General features: G+C 48.1%; 1 protein-coding gene across 1 annotated transcript in view; it reads right to left on the bottom strand.

The window, feature by feature from the left end:
- Window positions 1-18,491, bottom strand: part of LOC144668945 (tetratricopeptide repeat protein 39A) — a 42,652-nt gene extending 24,161 nt beyond the window's left edge. Inside the window, exons 1-7 of the mRNA XM_078531439.1 lie at window positions 18,364-18,491; window positions 11,791-11,867; window positions 7,638-7,705; window positions 5,213-5,277; window positions 3,135-3,234; window positions 2,112-2,177; window positions 361-469 (exon numbers count right to left, since the gene is read on the bottom strand). Coding sequence (XP_078387565.1) covers window positions 361-469; window positions 2,112-2,177; window positions 3,135-3,234; window positions 5,213-5,277; window positions 7,638-7,705; window positions 11,791-11,867; window positions 18,364-18,482 — 604 coding nt within the window. The 5' untranslated portion in view covers window positions 18,483-18,491. The remainder of the gene's footprint in view (window positions 1-360; window positions 470-2,111; window positions 2,178-3,134; window positions 3,235-5,212; window positions 5,278-7,637; window positions 7,706-11,790; window positions 11,868-18,363) is intronic.
- Window positions 18,492-19,568: the final 1,077 nt, after the last annotated feature.

Here is a 19,568-nt window from a genome sequence, read left to right as displayed (position 1 = left end):
AACAAACCTGGGAAATCCCTCTCCCACCCCCTCCCCCCTTAGACTTGGAGACCAGCCCAGGAGACTCACAGTCATTGAGAAATCGCTTTCGGAGCTGTGTTGACGGTGGGTCCCGGTGGGCAGGTCAAAGACAAGTGGGTGAAGTTCGGATACAGAACAGCCCTGATCTTTTGAACAGCAGAACAGGCTGGAGGGGCCGAGTGGCCTGTCACTGTGTTCTCTGCTGGCTGGCAGGAGGGTGGAGGGATAGGGACAAGGGGGAGAAGATCCCTTAACAAGTGCCTCCCCTCTCGAGTTATCGTTACCAGGGCGATGGGAGCCTGGCTGAAATAAACCTTGAGGTAATCCGTTTTCTCTTACCAAGTATGAATGTAAGGAAGGTATAATAGCACAACAGCAGCATGACACAGAGAATCGCCCGGAGATTAGGCACCAGCACTCCATCATGTAACTGGGACAGACCATATTCCTGTTGGAAAATACATCAGCAACATCAGACTCAGAGCACAAGGAGTTTGAGTCGTTACTTTTAAACCTATGGCAGTAGGAGGTCTTGTGGTGCAATGGATAGTATCCCTACCTACAGACCAGAAGCTCTAGGTTCAAATCCCACTCCCGGCTCAGATCCTGTTGGTGAGGGGAGGAGTGTTCGAGACTCAGCTTAACGGGCTGACAATCAACCGGGGAATCCTTCCCCACAGTTCCCCATAAAAGGGGGGAAAATGTGTGTGTGTGTGTGTGTGTGTGTGTGTGAAGGTAGGCCTTTTCTTAAAAAAACTGCAACAACAGCTTACATTTATATAGCACGGTTAACTAATAAGATGTCCCGTCACTTTACAGGAGTGTTACCAGACAATGTTGGACACCGAGCCACACAAGGAGGTGTTAGGAGAGATAGGAGAGATGACCAAAAACCTGGTCAAAGATGTAGGTTTTAAGAAGCGTCTTAAAGAAGGAGCGGGAGAAGTTTAGAGAGGACATCCCAGAGCTCAGGGCCTAGGCAGCTGAAGGCACCAGCCGCCGATGGTGAAGCATTGATAATCGAGAAGGCACAAGTGGCCAGAATTGGAGGAATGTGGAGATCCTCAGATTAGACAAGACACTGGGGTTTTCCAGTGTGTCACATTGCAGGAGCTGTCTAAAACTCAAATCACCGGCTGCAGTAAAGCATTCAATCTCCAGATAACCCTTGAGCAGAAAAAATTACCCTTGAACTTCCGACTTTATACTTCAGATAGCAATCCTGCCCACTCTTCCTTGTTACCATTTCGCTGGCAAACGAATGTTATCTTTTCCCATTTAACCTCTCAAACCTTTTCATAATAGATCACAGCACAGAACATGTACTCATTTTACATCTCTTCAGAAAAGATGTGCTGGGGAAGAATGCCAGATGCATTCATTAATGCATTATTTAATATCCTTTAATTAACCAAGGCAATTATGATTCAAACTAATTGACAAAGAGGGGAACACGGTCTGTTTCACACGAGTACAGTCATCTCTCTAATTAACAAAGTCACAGGGTACCATCGGAGTCTCAGCTCTTAGAATCAGACCGTACAGAAGGAGGCCATTCGGCCCATCGTGCCTGTGTTGGCTCTTCGAAAGGGCTGCTCCATTAGTCCCTGTCTGCCTGCTCTCTCCCCGAGCCCTGCAGATGTTTCCCTTTCCAAGTATTATCCAATTCCCATTTGAAAGTTCCAATTTTGCTTTCACCGCCCTTAGAGTCAAGTGCGTCCCAGACCATAACCACTCGCTGAGGGAAAAACATTTCCCCTTACCTCATGTCTGGCTTTTTTTTGACAATTGCTTTAAAAGGTTACTCATCCATCAATGATAAAATGCTACATTCCCTCCATCACAGCACCCATCTCTTCAACAAGTCAGTGGTTTTCATCTCCATAAAGCATTCACCGAGAGGTCACTCTTTGTGGCCACCCTAAACTTTCCTTTCACCGGTTGCAGCCGACATTTCTCCTTTGCGTACCCTGGCATACCCTGGAGTAACTGCCCTAGATTCGCCATTTACTCCCACGTGTATGTCTACAACAGGTCCCTTCTCCGTCACCTCCCTTCAAGGTGAAAGTGGCCAAAGATCTAGACCCTACCTTGTCACCAGAGAAGCCAGCAAATTCCAACAATTTCAGGATCCGTGTGGGGAACAGTGACAGCGTCTAAAGACAAAGACAAAAGACAAGTCAAAAAAAGGAAGCTGTTACCTCACAAAAGACCAGGCGACTTCACAAATGCTTGGTTACCTGACCGTTTACCGTCTGTTTTTCCTATTGAGGGATGCGATGGAGGGGAATTGGAAGAGGTTCCAACTTCCGGCAACCAAGTAGCAGCATCGAGGGCTTCCCGGTCAGGGACAGCATGGATTAAATGCAAATTAAAGCTCCTTGTGGCGCAGTGGGTAGCATCCCTACCTCTGAGCCAGAAGATCTGGGTTCAAGTCTCACCCCAGGACATGATGGGCAAGTAAGGTGCGTTTATACCGTGGGCTAAACACGCTGAGCGTCGACATGGAAATCCTTCCAACGTACACCAACGGCAGGAGGTAAGAGTGGGAGAGATTCCTGGTCATCCATCACCACCATCCATTGCTCCAGGTCTAGTGTGGATGCTTCCAACCCATCTTCATGTTTCTAATTGAGATTATGGATTTTTTTGCTCACTTATGGATACCTTTCGTGTTACAGTTGGAAATTTGGGCACACATAGACTTAAGAGCCCGCACACTTGGAAAAGCCACCCTGCTTTTCTTTGAAATAAGGCCGTGGGGACCCTTTAGACACAAACCTCGGTTTAGTGTCTCATCCCGAAAGACCCTCCCCCCTCCCCTCAGTTCAACGCTGAAAGCATCGGCTCAGGTTTTGCAGTGGCCTCTCTCGTGAGCCCACCACCTTCTGAGTCCGAGGCGAGGGTGCTTCCCCGCTGAGCCAGGGCTGGGCGACTGGCGTGTGATTGAATCTAAATCACCTTAAGGAAAACCCGACCTTCTCATTCAGGCCCAAGGACAAGTTACTCCGTACTCCTGTCCCGCCCGTGGCCACGGGGAGTTCCAACGCTTCCCCTTTGCCTTGAGCCTCCCCCACTTTGGACGCAAGGTCACCCCTAGTTTCCGACCTTACCAGATTAAACGCTCCAATTCCCAAAGAAACACCTCCTTCTAAGTGCGAGTGATTCGGCCCTTTACTGAAGAGGTTCGATTGCAGAAAGTTGTGGAGCTCCCTGTCATCACAAAAGGGAAAAAAGCGTTAGGACCTCAAGTGAGACGGGAGCTCAGCAGGAAAGTGAGCCCTGCGCCCAGCTGTGGGGCAGACTCCAACATAAAACAGCTGAGGCTGATGAACTCCCTGAAATATATATTTTAAAAAAAGAGCTGGCAAAGTATCTGATTGGAAATGACGTCCAGAGATCGACAATGAATTTGCAACGAAACAGACATTTTTGGTGAGCCTGGAAGTGGCAGTGATGTCCTGCTTAGAAAGAAATCGTTTGCATTTATATTCCACCTTCAGGATGCCCCAGAGTTATCCGACCAGCACCTTCAGAGAGTAACTGGAGATGGGCAATAAACACCAGACTTGCCCGCATTCCAGGAATGAATTAAAGAGAACCTCAAGCTCTGCCAGTGTTTGGGGAGTTGATCTAGGGAGCAGCTGGGTGCTAGAGGGCCAGTTTCTGGATTATGCCAAGTTAATCGATCTCACCAGGGCAGCAGTCTGGATATTCCAAGGAGCCTCAATACCCCACCCCCCACCTCCAAGTTAGGGAGGGTGGTATCAGCCGGGGATTCTACTGCACTCTATCTAGTGCCCCCTTACTGGAGACTGGGTGATGACATGATGGAGCCTGGCTGAGATGCCGAGATAAAAACAGAAAACGCTGGAAAAACTCAGCGGGTCTGACAGCATCTATGAAGAGAGAAAAAACAGAGTTAACGAAACATTAATTCTGTTTCTCTCTCCACAGACGCTGTCAGACCTGCTGAGCTTTTCCAGCATTTTCTGTTTTTATTTCAGATTTCCAGCATCTGTAGTATTTAGCTTTTATCTGTGATGCCGTGGTGGTCGATAAGCCCACTAAGCTACGAAGGTTCATACATGAAGGATGACAACTTGCATGAAGTAACAGAGAGTGAACAATGTCTTCCAACCAGCACCCAAGGATAAAGCGACTTGCATTTATATTACAAAGTATTTACAGTACAGAAACAGGGTTTCTATGGTCTATGCTGGTGTTTATGATCTATTAGAAAGCCCTAATTAGACTGCACCTGGAGGACTGAGAGTAGTTCTGAGCACAACACCTTAGGGAGGCTATGTTGGCCTAGAGGGGGTACAGCATTGACTTACCAGAACGATACTTGGACTCCAATGGTTAAATTACGAGGAGAGATTACACAAATTAGGATTGCATTCCCTAAAATTTAGAAGGCCAAGAAATGATTGGGTCAAAATTTTCAGGACATTAAATGGAATAGATAGGGTAGGTACAGAGAAACTACTTCTGCTGGCTGTGGAGGGTAGGCCTGGGGGGCAGGGTCTAAAAGTTCGAGCCAGACCTTTCAGGAGTGAAATTAGGAAACACTTCCACACACAAAGGGGATGTAGAAGTTTGGAACTCTCTTCCACAAATAGCAATTGATGCTAGGTTGATTGTTACATTTAAAACTGAGACTGAACGTCTTTTTGACCAGGAGTATTAAGGGGTACAGGACAAAGGCAGGTATATGGAGTTAGGCCACGTGATCTCATTGAATTGCAGGACAGGCTCGAGAGGCTGAATGGCCTCCTCCGGTTCCTACAAGTCTCCTTCCCCCCCTTCTCCATCTAAACCCATCAAGATATTCTCCCGTTCCCCTTCATGTGTTTATCCAGCTTGCCCTCAAATGCATCCATACTATTGGCCTCAACCGCTCCCTGTGGTAGCGAGTCCCACATTCCCACCGCTCTTTGGGTAAAGAAACTTCTCCTGAATTCCCGATTGGATTTACTTGCGATGATACCATATCTATGGCCCCCGGTTCAGCCTTCAACCACAAGCGGAAGACGGTTTGGTACTTTTAACAGAGTAAAGTATCCCAGGGCTCTTCGCAATAGTAATTAACAAACCAAAAAAAAAAAAAAAAAATTTTTTTTGAGTGTGGGTGGGGGAAGGGAGAAAATTACAAAATGTAAAATGGGAAATAAAAACCTGAACTCACTTGTAAATCATGAAGCTGTTCCTGACTTTAATTCCACCCTTGATAAAACTGACCATGTTCTCATCCTGAAAGCACAAAGATAGGATGAGAGAATTCTCTGACCCTTCTCTGCTGAAGGGTCATGAGGACTCGAAACGTCAACTCTTTTCTTCTCCGCCGATGCTGCCGGACCTGCTGAGTTTTTCCAGGTAATTCTGTTTTTGTTTTGAGAGAATTCCACACCAACTGTGCTGTTTCTGTATTAATATGCGTAAAAGAACCAAGTAATTTAGAGGGTAGAATTATTAAATGTTACTAGTCTAGTAATCCAGGGGTCCTGGTTAATGCTCTGAGGACGTGGGCAGCTGGTGGAATTTAAACTTAGTTAATAAATCTGGAATTGAAAGCTAGTCTCGCGAAACGATCACTGATTGTCCTAAAAACCCATCTGGTTCACTCATGCCCTTTAGGGAAGGAAATCTGCCCTCCTTACCTGGTCTGGCCTACATGTGACTCCAGATCCACAGCAATGCAGTTGACTCTTAAATGCCCTCCGAAATGGCCACTCAGTTCTCAAGGGCAATTAGGGATAGGCAATAAGTGCTGCCCTAGCCAGCGACACCCACATCCCATGAACAAATTTTTTTTTAAAATGTTAAGTTTGATCTCCTGATCCTAGTCTATGAACGAGTTGGAAAGGGAGTGCATAGGGATTGCAGGTTGGATAGGATTGTACATGATTGCCTTGCCACGCACATAGGAAGAGCCCACTGCAGTGAGACTAGTGGTGGATTCCTTCCTTATCTCTGCAACCTCCTCCAGCCCGACAGCCCTCTGAGATTTCTGTACTCCAATTCTGGCCTCTTGCGCCTCCCCAGATTTTAAACCCTCAACTGCCCAGTGAAGTGGCCTAGCAAGTCACTCAGTTCAAGGGCGATTAGGGATGGGCAACAAATGCTGGCCTTGCCAGCGACGCCCACATCCCACGAAATAATTTTTAATTAATTAGGAATTGGGTGGGACAAAGCATTTGATCAATGGCTGTAGATTCTAAGAGTCTCGGTTAAAATCAATTCCATCACTTATTGTTAGGGTTGTATGTCAAATGGATTTGGCATTTTCAATCAAGTTCCTCATGGTCATGGTGGGCCCTAAGAAATAGAAAAATTGCTGTTAACGTCTCACTGTAATCAGGGAGTGGCCAAAAGTCTCTGTCACTAATATCCCGCAGCTGACCAGTACAAAAGCATATAGCCCAAAAGAAAAGATTAGAAAGAAATCAGGAGAAAATGTCATTTCCATATAACACATTTACAAATACACGTTTTACTTTATTTTTATTCTTTCACGGGCATCGCTGACCAGCATTTGTGGCCCATCCCTAATTGCCCTTGAACTGAGTGGCTTGCTGGGCCATTTCAGAGGGCAGTTAAGGGTCAACCACATTGCTGTGGGTCTGGAGTCACACGTAGGCCAGACCGGGTAAGGATGGCAGATTTCCTTCCCCTAAAGGGACATTCGTGAACCAGATGGGTTCTGACAACAATTGAAGATGGTTTCATGGTCACCGTTACTGAGGCGAGCTTTTATATTCCAGATTTATTAATTGAATTTAAATTACACCAGCTGCCGTGGTGGGATTTGAACCCTGTCCCGCCAGAGAATTAGCCTGGGCCTACCAGATTACTAGCCCAGTGACATTACCACTACACCACCGTCTCCCCCAAATTACATGGCTAACGGTAACTGGGATGATATGCTGTTTATATATGGGCATGATTGTTTTGCATTTAATCTTCAGTGAAATCTTCTGCCACTATCAGTGTCCCTCTAAAGCCAAGGCTTTGTTAGGTAAGCCTAGCCACACAGGGCAGAATTAATGCTGCTTGACCAGGAAACTTTACAAATTGTAAAATGCTTTCAAGTATGGCTCTAGGTCAGAAGCACCCAGCACTGAATGAGTGAGTTCGTTTTCTCTTTAGGTTATCTTGTATCTGTAGCAGAGTGCAATAGACCAATAGCGCATTTAGATATGTGTTATCTTTAAAGAACAAACTTGCACCTTTCACAACCTCAGGATGACCTAAAGCGCTTAAGGGGGCAGTTTGGAAGTGTCGTCACTGTTGTAATGTCGGAAAATGCAGCAACCAATTTGGGCACAGCAAGCTCCCACAAACAGCAATGTGATAATGACCAGGTAATCTAGGGCTTTTGTTCTGCTGATGTTTAAGAGATGGATATTAGCCAGGACACCGGGGAGAATGCCTTAGCTCTTCATCGAATAGCGCTGTGGGATCTTTTACATCCACCTAAGAGGGCAAACGAAAGCTTTATAATTAGAAAAAATATTTTAAGAGTGCAATGTCAGAAAGGAAGGGCTGACATTGGCATTTCCACTGCCTTTGGATCAGGCTGCTTTATCTGATAATGAGTTTCCCACTCTTACCTGTAAGAAGGTGAGGGCCGCTCTCTGCAATAAACACTCTGCATAGCAGACCTCTGCATGGACTTCCTCTGTAAAACAAATTGAAGCATCTAATCAGAGGCAGGCAGGTACGATTAACCCTTGCAATCCTGTGTTTGCTGTTTATATTCTGATTGGAACAAGTCATTTGGCGCACCATGATGGTGTCGTGGTTAAGAATTGTTAATTCACGGGTGGCTGCCCCAGTCATGATCTTGGAAGTTTCCCGAATGCCTTAAGAACCCAAACTGGGTTCAACGTTGTCCTTTAGGGAAGTGAATTGTCATCACCACCACCCCTGGGCCTACCCAGTGACTCCAGTCCCACATCACGTTAACTCTTCGCCTCCCGTGAAATAAGCGGCCCAGTCGCGCCAACAATCGCTTGCAGCAGTTCAGAAGGGCAGAGGCCCATCACCAACTTCTCGACTCAACCAGGCATTGGGCAATAAATGCCAGCCTTGCCAGTGTAGCCCACAGCCTTGCGGGCAAAATAAAAAGATCGCCTGGGCTCTGGCAATTTCCACAGCTTTTGGTTCCAGGGCTTGAACACAAAAAAACCTAGGCAGGCACCCCAAGTGCAGCACTGAGGGAAATGCTGCACTGCCGGGTGAGCCATTAAACCGAGGACCCATCAGCTTGCCCGGCCGGCTGTAAAAAAAAAATCCCATGGCACTATTCTGAAGAAGTTCTCCCCAATGTCCCGGCCAATAATTACCCCTCATCACAAAATAAAAACAGATTCTCTGGGTCGTTATCGCATTGCTGTTTGTGGGAGCTTGCTGTGTGCAAATTGGCTGTTGCGTTTCCTATATTCCAACAGTGACTACACCTTAGAAAGTACTTCATTGGCTTCGAGATGCCCAGTCAATGCTTCAATTCTTCCAAAAAAAAAATACAACCACAGTAAGTTGAGTATCACACGGTCAGTGTAAAAACTCCTGCATGAGTCACCAGCCCCTAGATGTTGCCCTACGGCATGTTAATCACTTGCCTTCTCTTATTGAGAATGAAGCACATTGTTAGTAATGGAGGTGCAGTCTCAAGGAGCTGCAGAGCCTACTCCTGCTCCTATTCTTCGTGAAGGTGTGAATGCAGGAGCTTTACTCTGTATCGAAAGTGTGCTCAACATGATTTTGTCGGGGGGGTGGGAGGCGGGCAACTGATCTTGGTGGGGGGTGGGGGGCAATGTTGGAGTCATTTTGTTTCCCTGTGGCGAGATCCACTTACCTTGAAGACGATTAGAACAAAAAATTCACCAAAAGAGTTTCTGAAAAAAAATTAACTTTCTGTTTTCCCTTCAGCAGTTTCCTCCCCACCACTAATCCCCCCACCCCACCTCACCCACCTTTCCTCCCCACCGCCACCCCCCCCTCCTCCCCACTCGCATACCCCACCGTCGCTCTCCAATACGTTGTCCAAGTGGTCAGGTTACCTCCGACTATGGGCAGGATTTTTAACCTCGTCGGACGGGCGGGAGGGGGCCCGGGGATGGTTACGTAGCCGACCACTGCCCGCGATCGGGTCCTCCGACCTCGATTTCACGATGGCCGATTAACGGCCAGACAGCATGAACCGTGCGCTGCGATGCTGGGCGCTGCCTGGGCAGGAGGAGGGCGGGCGTGGAAGTTGGTGCATGTGGCGCGAGCGTCTGCTCTGAAACCGCCCCCCCTCTCTGAAGGAACAGAGCTGCCTTAGGAGGAGCTGCAGGTTTTTTTAAAAAACCGCAAACGTTTTTTATTTTTTAAAAAGAATTTTTAAAAATGTTAAAAACTTGTCCCCTCAGGGTGACTCTGCCCCATGAGCAGGGCCATGTCATCGATGAGATTCGAACGTTTTTGTCCTGTTCTTAGTTCCTGTCGGAAACCTCGTCCCGCCCGTGGATGAAGTTTCATAAAAAATCCAAAGGCCGCCTGGACGAGTCACCTGAAGTGAAAATTTCCATTTAATTGTTAATTTTACGGACTTGGTCATCGCGCACTCGTGTGTGATATTGCAGTCGGCGGGCAGGACTGCAATATCACACACGAGTGCGTGATGACGTCGGGACGCTCGTCTGATGCCATCGCGCGTCATTTTACACCCGCCCGTTCAGCCAAAAGCTCTGCCCCAATGAGAGGCAAAGGGGCGTCTTAGCCTCCTCCACTCCTGACACACACACACACAACCAGCAGGTGTCACCGGAGAGCTATGGGAGCAGGAAGGCTGATGGAGAGTGCCCGGAGTTTGGGATAGTCCCAGAGGCTCATTAATTACACTGGCCCGGCTGCTGGCAATGCTGCCAGACGGTAACGCAGTGCAGACAATGGATTGAATTTTGCATTCGTGGACTTTGATAAACCCACATCGATCTTTAACAAGGGAAGTGCACCTTCATTATGGAAAGTTATTTTGGCCGAAGGTGTTTTTTTGGGACAGAGATGGACAAACAGATTAACACAGCGCAAAAAAAGGGGACCAGTTGGCTCATCTTATTTGTGATAGAAAGGCTGTCATTGTCACCTCTGTCCCTGCCTCCTACAATATATGGAATGCAACAGTTTCTTCTCAAGAGTAGTTAGGGATGGGCAATAAATTCTGGCCTAGCCAGTGATGCCTACCTCCCACGAACAAATTTTTTAAAAAAAGACTGGATCGCCATAACAAAGAAGATTGCAAATAAGGGAACAATCCAAGATTTGATTGTATATCTGATCTGCACTAATAGCCGAGTGGGTGAATTGCCCAGTTTTATACTCAAGACACAGAGTTCTGGGGAGGTCCCGGATGTGGAATACTATACGCTTACAAAAGGGGGAGAGGTTATGCTCGAGCTGCATCAAGCACATAAGAAGTCACTGTGCTCAATTCTGGCACCAGGAAAGATATATTGGCCTCAGAGTGGCTGCAGAGCAGGTTCACCAGTTTGATCAAACGATAACAACAGGCTGGATAGGCGAGGGCGTGTATTCCCCTGAGTAGAGAAGATTAAGGGATGATCCAATTAAGGGTGGTTAAGATGATTAAAGGGTGGATAGAAACTATTTCCTCTGATGGGGGCAGTCCAGAAGGAGGGCGGGGCACAGCCTGTAAATTTGAGCTGTGCTGTTTAAGGGAGATGTCCAAAAGCACCACCCCACGCAAAGGGGCGTGGAAATCTGGAACTCTCTCCCGGCCCCCCAGGTCGGTGTTGAGGCTGAACAGTTCAGTTGGAAACTGCTTGTTAGGCAAGGGTATTACCAAATATTGACAGATCAGAAACAGGCTGTTAGGCCCATCTGGTCTATACTCTACTTCTAACCCTATCAACGTATCCCTCTATTCCTTTCTACCTGATGTTTTTAATCAAACTTACCCTTACGCACATCTGGACTATTCAAGGTGTTGGAACCAAAGCAGGTAAATGGAGTTGAACTACCACTATGATAATGGCAGAACAGGCTTGAGCAGCCGAATGGCCTCCTCCTGTTCCATGGAAGCCTCCCTGGGCCCAACTAGGTTTCCAATCGGCGCTGGAGTTTGCTAAATCTCAGAGGGGCCAGCGATACAGGTGAGGAATTGGCCTCAGTATCCCTGGGAAGTGGGTTGGACGAAGACAAGAGTCGTGCTCAGCTCCGAGGCTCCTCCCAACTGAGTGGAGCTGTCAGCACCGATCGTACCGTTCAGGGTTTACCCGTGGCAGCTCTGTGTGGCACAAACGAAAGCACCAGAGAATATTTATCGCGGTTAAAGGGAGACCTGATGAGCTAGCACAGAAACGATAAGCTGAATAGCCTCCTTTTGCGCTTTTCCAATTCCAGCCTCTTGCGCATCCCTGATTTTAATCACCCCACCGTTACTGGCCCTGCCTTCAGCTGCCTGGGCCCTAAGCTTTGGAATTCCCTCCCTAAACCTCTCCACCTCCCTCCCCTCCGTTAAAACCTACCTCTCTGACTGAGCTTTGGGTGACCTGCAGGAATACTTCCTTCTGTGGCTCGGTGTCGGGTATTGTCTGATGAAAGCTCCTGCGAAGAAGCATCTTTGGATGGTTTACGAAGTTTAAACGGTGCTATATAAATACAAGTTGTTGTAACCTTGGAATGATTAGTAGGGAAAATGAAATGAGCGGCTTCATCTCCGCAAAGCTTCATTTTCTAAGCAGTGGCGCAAACACAAACCTTCTGTGAAGTGGTCACCGGCTGGTTTGGTCACAAGACTCGAGAGCGAACCAACCACGGTCGACTTCTTCCGAAACCTGTTGGGGAACAAGTGGCCGATTAAGGCAAACTTTCCAGTTGGGCACTCCCGAAATGGGAGCGTCCACAGGCACAAGCCACACATAAGATCACAAGAGGATGGGAGCAGGAGTAGGGCCATTCGGCCCCTCGAGCCTGTTCTGCCCAGGCTCAACAAGATCGTGGCTGATCCGATTGTGACCTCAGCTCCACGTTCCTGCCCGTCTCCCCATAACCCTTTGCCTCCCTCGTAGATCAAAAAAACATTTAACTCAGCCTTGACTGACTATATTCACTGACCCAACCTCCACTGCTCTCTGAGAAAGAGAATTCCAAAGATTAACAACCCCCCAAGGGAAGAAATTCTCCATATCTCCATCTTAAATGGGAGGTCCCTTATTTTGAAACTGTGCGCCCCCTAGTTCTAGATTCCCCTATGAGGGGAAACATCACAACTACCCTGTCAAGCCTCCTCAGAATCTTAAATAGTTCAATGAGATCACCTCTCATTCTTCTAAACTGCAATGAACATGGTCCCAAACTGCTCAACCTTTCCCCAGAAGACAACCCCTTCAGGCCAGGAATCAGCCTGGTGAATCTTTTCTGAGCTGCCTCCAATGCAAGTATCTCCCTCATTAAGTCAGATGACTAAAACTGTACACATTACTCTAGGTGTGGTCTCACCAATGCAACTGGAGCAAGACTTCCCTTATTTACAATCCATCCCACTTGATAGGAACGCCAAACTAATTGCTGTACCTGCATGTTAACTCTTTGTGGTTCTTGTACCAGGACAACTAGGCCCCCCCATTTGGGAAGTGACCTGTCCACAGTCTGTCAGATAAGCGGATGGAAAACACAGGCTGCACGATAGCCAGGGTGGGTGGGTGCGGGAAGGGAACTGATCCCAAAGTTTGCCAGTGTATTAATGGGGTGCAGATCTAAACAGGACAGCTCCTTCAAAGAGCTAGCACAGACAATGACAGGCCGAAAGGCCTTCTCCTGCACTGTATGGTTCTATAAAGTGAAATTCATTGCAAAAGTCATCTGCAATATACCACATATTGGCATTGACAGTAACTATAAGGATGCCAGGTGTGGGTAGGGGCAAATGCCACACTGCTTGGCACAAGGCCTTCTCCTGAGGTAATGACTGGGCACATTGTTGCAGCAACAAAGGGACCTTACACTCCTATTTCTTCTGATCTTCCTACATCTGGACATGTCTTAAAAAACCAACCTTGGTGTCCCCTAAAAATTCCTCCATCAATCTATCTTTTCCTACTCTCCACAATCTCATTGGGCTTTCCTGCACTTTGAACCTTGGCCTTTCAGTTAGGCTTCTCAATGGATCCCAACGGTCACTGCATGAGGAATGGGCACTTGGCTGAGGTACCAGACAATGACTGAGAGCCGTGGATCTAGACCAGTTGGAACATGTTCCAGAAAGGAGTCAAACTTTCCGGAGAAGATAAAAGCCACCACCATATGGGAGATGGTGACATACTGGCAATGTCAGTGGGCTAGATCCAGCAGCTCATGTTAATGTTCTGGGAGCATGAGTTCAAATCCCACCCCAGCAGCTGATGGAATTTAAATTCAGTTAATAAAAGTCTGGAATATAAAGCTAGTCTCAGTAATGGTGACCATGAAAGTATCATTGGTTGTTGTAAAAACCCATCTGGATTGCTAATCTTTTGGGGAAGGAAATCTGCCATCCTTACCTGGTCTGGCCTACATGTGACTCCAGATCCACAGCAATGTGGTTGACTCTTAAGTGCCCTCTGAAATGGCCCAGCAAGTTACTCAATTCAAGGGCAATTAGGGATGGGCAAGGAATGCGTGCCTTGCCACTGAAGCCTATATCCCATGAAAGAATAAAAACAAAAGTTTCTCGGACCAGGGATCTCAAGATCCGTGGGTCAGTTTTCGAATTCGACATTTCCAGCGAGGGTTATTTTTTATTTTTTCATGGGATGTGGGCATCGCTGGCTAGGGCAGCATTTGTTGCCCATCCCTAATTGCCCTTGAGAAGGTGGTGGTGGTGAGCTGCCTTCTTGAACCGCTGCAGTCCATGTGGTGTAGGTACACCCACAGTGCTGTTAGGATTCCAGGATTTTGACCCAGTGACAGTGAAGGAACAGCGATATATTTCCAAGGCAGGATGGCGAGTGACTTGCAGGGGAACTTGTAGGTGGTGGTGTTCCCATGTGTCTGCTGCCCTTGTCTTTCTAGATGGTAGTGGTCGTGGGTTTGGAAGGTGATGTCTAAGGAGCCTTGGTGAATTCCTGCAGTGCATCTTGTAGATGGTACACACTGCTGCCACTGTGCGTCGGTGGTGGAGGGAGTGAATGTTTGTGGATGTGGTGCCAATCAAGTGGGCTGCTTTGTCCTGGATGGTGTCAAGCTTCTTGAGTGTTGTGGGAGCTGCACTCATCCAGGTAAGTGGAGAGTATTCCATCACACTCCTAACTTGTGCCTTGTAGATGGTGGACAGGCTTTGGGGAGTCAGGAGGTGAGTTACTCGTCGCAGGATTCCCAGCCTCTGACCTGCTCTTATAGCCACAGTATTTATATGGCTAGTCCAGTTCAGTTTCTGGTCAGTGGTAACCCCCAGGATGTTGATGGTGGGGGATTCATTGAACATCAAGGGGCAATGGTTAGATCCTCTCTTGTTGGAGATGGTCATTGCCTGGCACTTGTGCGGCGAGAATGTTAGTTACCACTTGTCAGCCCAAACCTGGATATTGTCCAGGTCTTGCTGAAGCAGTCCATGTCCAAATTCAGCCTCTGAGGAGTCACGAATGGTGAACATTGTGCAATCATCAGCGAACATCCTCACTTCTGACCTTATGATGGAAGGAAGGCCATTGGTGAAGCAGCTGAAGATGGTTGGGCCTAGGACACTAACCTGAAGAACTCCTGCAGTGATATCCTGGAGCTGAAATGACTGACCTCCAACAACCACAACCATCTTCCTTTGTGCTAGGTACGAGCCCAACTAGTGGAGAGTTTTCCTCCTGATTCCCATTGCCTCTAGTTTTGCTAGGGTACACACTGTCCCCCCTGTGCATCAGTGGTGGAGGGACTAAATGTTGAAGGTGGTGGATGGGGTGCCAATCAAGCAGGCTTCTTTGTCCTGAATGGTGACAAGCTTCCAGAGTGTTGTTTTTAGCTGCACTCATCCAGGCAAGTGGAGAGTATTCCATCACACTCCTGCCTTGTGCTTTGTAGATGGTGGACAGCCTTTGGGGAGTCAGGAGGTGAGTTACTCACCACAGGATTCCTAGCCTCTGACCTGCTCTTGTAGCCACAGTATTTACATGGCTGGTCCAGTTCAGTTTCTAGTCAATGGTGACCCCCAGGATGTTGATAGTGGGGGATTCAGTAATGCCATTGAATGTCAAGGGACGATGGTTAGATTCTCTCTTGCTGGAGATGATCATTGCCTGGCACTTGTGTGACACGAATGTTGCTTTCCACTGATCAGACCCAAGCCTGAATGGTTGTCCAGGTCTAACTGCATATGGGCATAGACTGTTTCAGTGTGGCTGATTTTCTGTCCATTAATTGTGATATGCCCTCCCATCAGGGCAACCTCTGCAACGACCCCCCACCCAGTGAAACAAACTGACATGCACACTCCTCTCTCCGTCCAGCTTTTACAAAAGTTACTCAATCACAAATGGGTAAACTATTCTGCACACACTCAAAGACCATGTTGAATTGAATAACTTTTTTCATTCACTGGATGTGATCGAAATTGGCTGGGTCAGCCTTTGGTCCCCATCCCTAGTTGCCCTCGGCAAGGTGGTGGTGAGCTGCCTTCCTGAACCGCTGCAGTCCATGAGGTGTAGGTACACTCACAGTGCAGTTAGGGAGGGAGTTCCAGGATTTTGATTTTGAAGGAACGGCGATATATTTCCAAGTCAGGAGGGGACCTTCCAGGTGCTGGTGTTCCCATGCATCAGCTGCCCTTGTCCTTCTAGGTGATAGAGGTCACAGGTTTGGAAGGTGCTGTTGAAGGTTGCTGTCTAATGTGCAAAAGTCAACTATAAGAGCTGGAGGACTGTTGGGGTCTACGGCGCCATCCCCCAGGAAAAGATCAGTGCCATGGAGATCCTGAGAATAGTCGGGGACAAGAACATTTCAACCCACGTTGCAAAAGTTGGCGTTGTTACCTCGTGCCCCCTTCCATCAAAAGCAACAGCGATTGGTCAGTGAGTATAATGGTCATGAGGTGGGTCTTATGGCGCAGTGGGTGGTGTCCCTGCCTCTGAGCCAGAAGCTCTGGGTTTCAGTCCCAGCCCACAACTTGGTGGCCATAACATGGCCAACCTGCAAATCCTCCCAACACACGCCAATGGCGGGCTGTAAGAGTGGGAGAGATTCCTGGTCAACCACGTGATGGAGATAACATTGGAGCCTCTACCATCACGCTCCATAGCTCCAGGCTACAACAGGCATGTAAAAGCGTACATATATTGCCACAGCCACTCGGGACTCCCTGAGTGAACTGTAACACACCCCCACGATCGTCATATTCTGCCAAAATGATGGTGCGCCTGGAAACGAGTCCATTCTTATCAGTATGTAAGTAATTTCAGGCAAATACAAGAGCCAGTGGAGCTAATGAGACGCTTTGAAACAACATTGGTGTGAACTGCAAGGAACATTCAAATTCTGGCTGTCTACATTATCCAAATTAAATGAATAGAATGACCCAGAGTGACAGCAGCCTGTAACAAAACTGCAAAAAATATAAAATGATCAATTATTCTAAGACTTGAGCATCTAGTCTAGGCTGACAGTTAGCAGCACGGTATTCAGGGACTTCGCAGACTTTCAGCCAAGGTGTTACACACCAGCCGTGTCTGTGAGACCAGATGGATGGGAAAGTTAACCGTTGCTGTTATTCAAAAGGAGGGAGAGGGCATCCTCATATCCTGGCCAACGTCCGTCCCTCCGCCAACGTCATCAAAAATCAGATCAAACGGTTATTTATCCCATTGCTGCCTGTGGGATCTTGCTGTGCACCAAATGGCTACGGCCTCTGCCTGCCATCAGGGTGGCTGTGGGAGAGCTCTGGGGCGGCAACAGGATGGGGAAACGTGCTGTCGAAGTCAGTACAAGTTCCTTCATCCCCAGAGAACACCACCTGTTCACTGGGAGGATACTCTTTCGAGTTATCAACAGTCACAGATTGCAACTCCTTCGAGTACAATCACGGTTCTTGGTTTCCGGGAGTGGGACATGAACCCACAACCCTCTGATTCAAAGGCGAGGATATTGTTCCTCGTTTCAATTTAATTAATGACAGTCAGGGACAAGATTACTGTATTCAGGATCTAAATGGTTCTTGGATAAAATACTTCGGTGGTTAAGATAAGAAAGTACAAAAGGGACACTGAGCTCATTCCACAAAGCATGGGTGTTGTAGAAGAGTTCAGAAACAGGCCATTTGGTCCAACCGCTCCATGCAAGCCTCTCCCATTCTACTTCATCTCACTCTATTGGGATATCCTTCTATTCCTCTCTCCCTCATGTGTTTATATAGCTCCCCCGTTAATGCATCAATGCTATGCATTCCACCACTCCCTGTGGCCATGAGTTCCACATTCTCACCGCTCTCTGGGTAAAGGAGCATCTCCAGAATTCCCGATTGGATTTATTGTTCACTGTTGTGCCTGGTGACAGATGCCTCAGAGCCAATTGCCTGTCCACCCCGTCCATTTGCGGAGTGACCTGTGGCACCCAGAGGTGCTAAACGAGAGACCGGTACCTGGCTCCTCAGTGCCAGCAACAATCTCACCACCCCCCCCAGTCTGCTAACGTTCCACAACCTCAACCTCAACCACTGTCAACTCCCAGGCCAGTGCACTGGGGTCCTCTTGGTTCTCACTGTGATCTCAACTCTCCTGGCCTCAGTCATAACCCCACTAGGCCTCCATCTGGTTCCAGGTCACCAATGACAATCGCAGCCTTGACCCCCAACCCCCAATCTCTTTGGGGATGTGGCATGATGGGGGAATGATTTGACAAAATTCTGAAAATAATAGTTTCACCTCCGCTATAAATAAGGATATAATCGTGCTCTTTCACCATCACATCGGCTCACCTTTGACCCCCAGCAGACTGTAACTAAAGCCTCCAACAGACCCAAGACCCTTAACTCATTTCCCCCACCTGCCCGCCACCCACCTCCACCCACCCCTCCCCCTGCCACCCACCTCCACCCACCCCTCCCCCGTGCCACCCACCTCCACCCACCCCTCCCCCCACCACCCACCTCTCCTCCCCCCACCTCCACCCACCCCTCCCTCCACCACACACCTCCACCCACCCCTCACCCCCTCCACCACCCACCTCCACCCACCCCTCACCTGCCACCTACCTCCACTCACCCCTCCCCCACCACACCCACCTCCACCCACCCCTCACTGCCCCCCCTGCCACCCACCTCCACCCACCACCCCCGCCCCCCTGCCCCAACCCACCCATCACCAGCCGCTGTACCTTTGGCAAATCTCCTGTGCTTCCTTCATCGTGTGACCAGCGCTAATGATATCATCGTGTTCAAAGGTCATCATGGCTTGCATTTCCAAAATGGTAGCGTATATCAGAGCATGGTACATGCTGTTCTTCACCCTGTCAAACAAACGAGAAACAAGTTACTGAACTCCAGTGTCCGATTTGGTAGGACTCACATGTCCAAATCAGAAGGTTTGAGCACATCACCTCAGTTGACAACCCGGCACTGCACCAAAAAAGATTAGAGGTGTTATCTTTCAAATATACATTCAACTAAGGTGCTAAACTCAGCCTTCAGCCCTGCCTCAGTTCATTTCCTGAAGCCCTTGTCCTGCCTTGGTTGCCTCTAGACTTGACTATTTCAATGTTTGCCAATACCCTCCTGACCTGCCTCTCACCCTCCATTCAAACCTCTACAGCCCATATCCTAACTCACACCAATCCCGTTCACTCTGTCAAGGGTGAGAGTCCTACCAACTATCATCATCCCTGTACTCACTGACCTACATTGGCTCCTGGTCCGACAATGCACCAACTTTAAACTTCCGACAATGCACCAACTTTAAACTTCTCATCGGTCCTAAGCTCTGGAATTCCCTGCCTGAACCTCTCAACATCTCTACCTCTCTCCTCCTCCTTAAGACCCTCCTTCAGACCTACCTGACTGTCCCATCTATCTAACACCACCACCTTCTCGAGGGCAATTAGGAGTGGGCAACAAACGCTGGCCTGGCCAGCGACACCCACACCCTGTGAAAGAATAGATTTTTTAAAATCTCACACGTCTCGGTGATAACACTGCTGTGAAACACCTTGGGACGTTTTGCTGTGTTAAAGGCGCTATATAAATGCAAAGTTATTGTATGACAGCAGCAGTGTTCAAAGAGCAGGGAGGTCCACTGGTGTTCCCGGCCAACATTTGCCTCAACCAACCCCATCATCAATCTGCTGGACCATTCGTTTGTCTGTGGACAAATGGGCCTTCTGTTTTAGTCTACACAATAACAGCCAGTGCTCTTCGAAAAGGGGTCCACTGGATGTGAGGAATGCATCCTAAGGACATCTTAAGATATGATTTGCAAGCAGAGCCTTTGCTTGCTTTAAGTTTCAGTAACAGAATTACCCTATCGAAAGAGAAACTTCATCTCCATGGAGACAGGGAGAGAAAAATCGCAATTGGATTGATCCCT

This window comes from Cetorhinus maximus, chromosome 28, assembly GCF_964194155.1.
Source record: "Cetorhinus maximus chromosome 28, sCetMax3.hap1.1, whole genome shotgun sequence".
NCBI classification, from domain to species: domain Eukaryota; kingdom Metazoa; phylum Chordata; class Chondrichthyes; order Lamniformes; family Cetorhinidae; genus Cetorhinus; species Cetorhinus maximus.
This window is presented reverse-complemented; position numbering and strand designations above follow the sequence as displayed.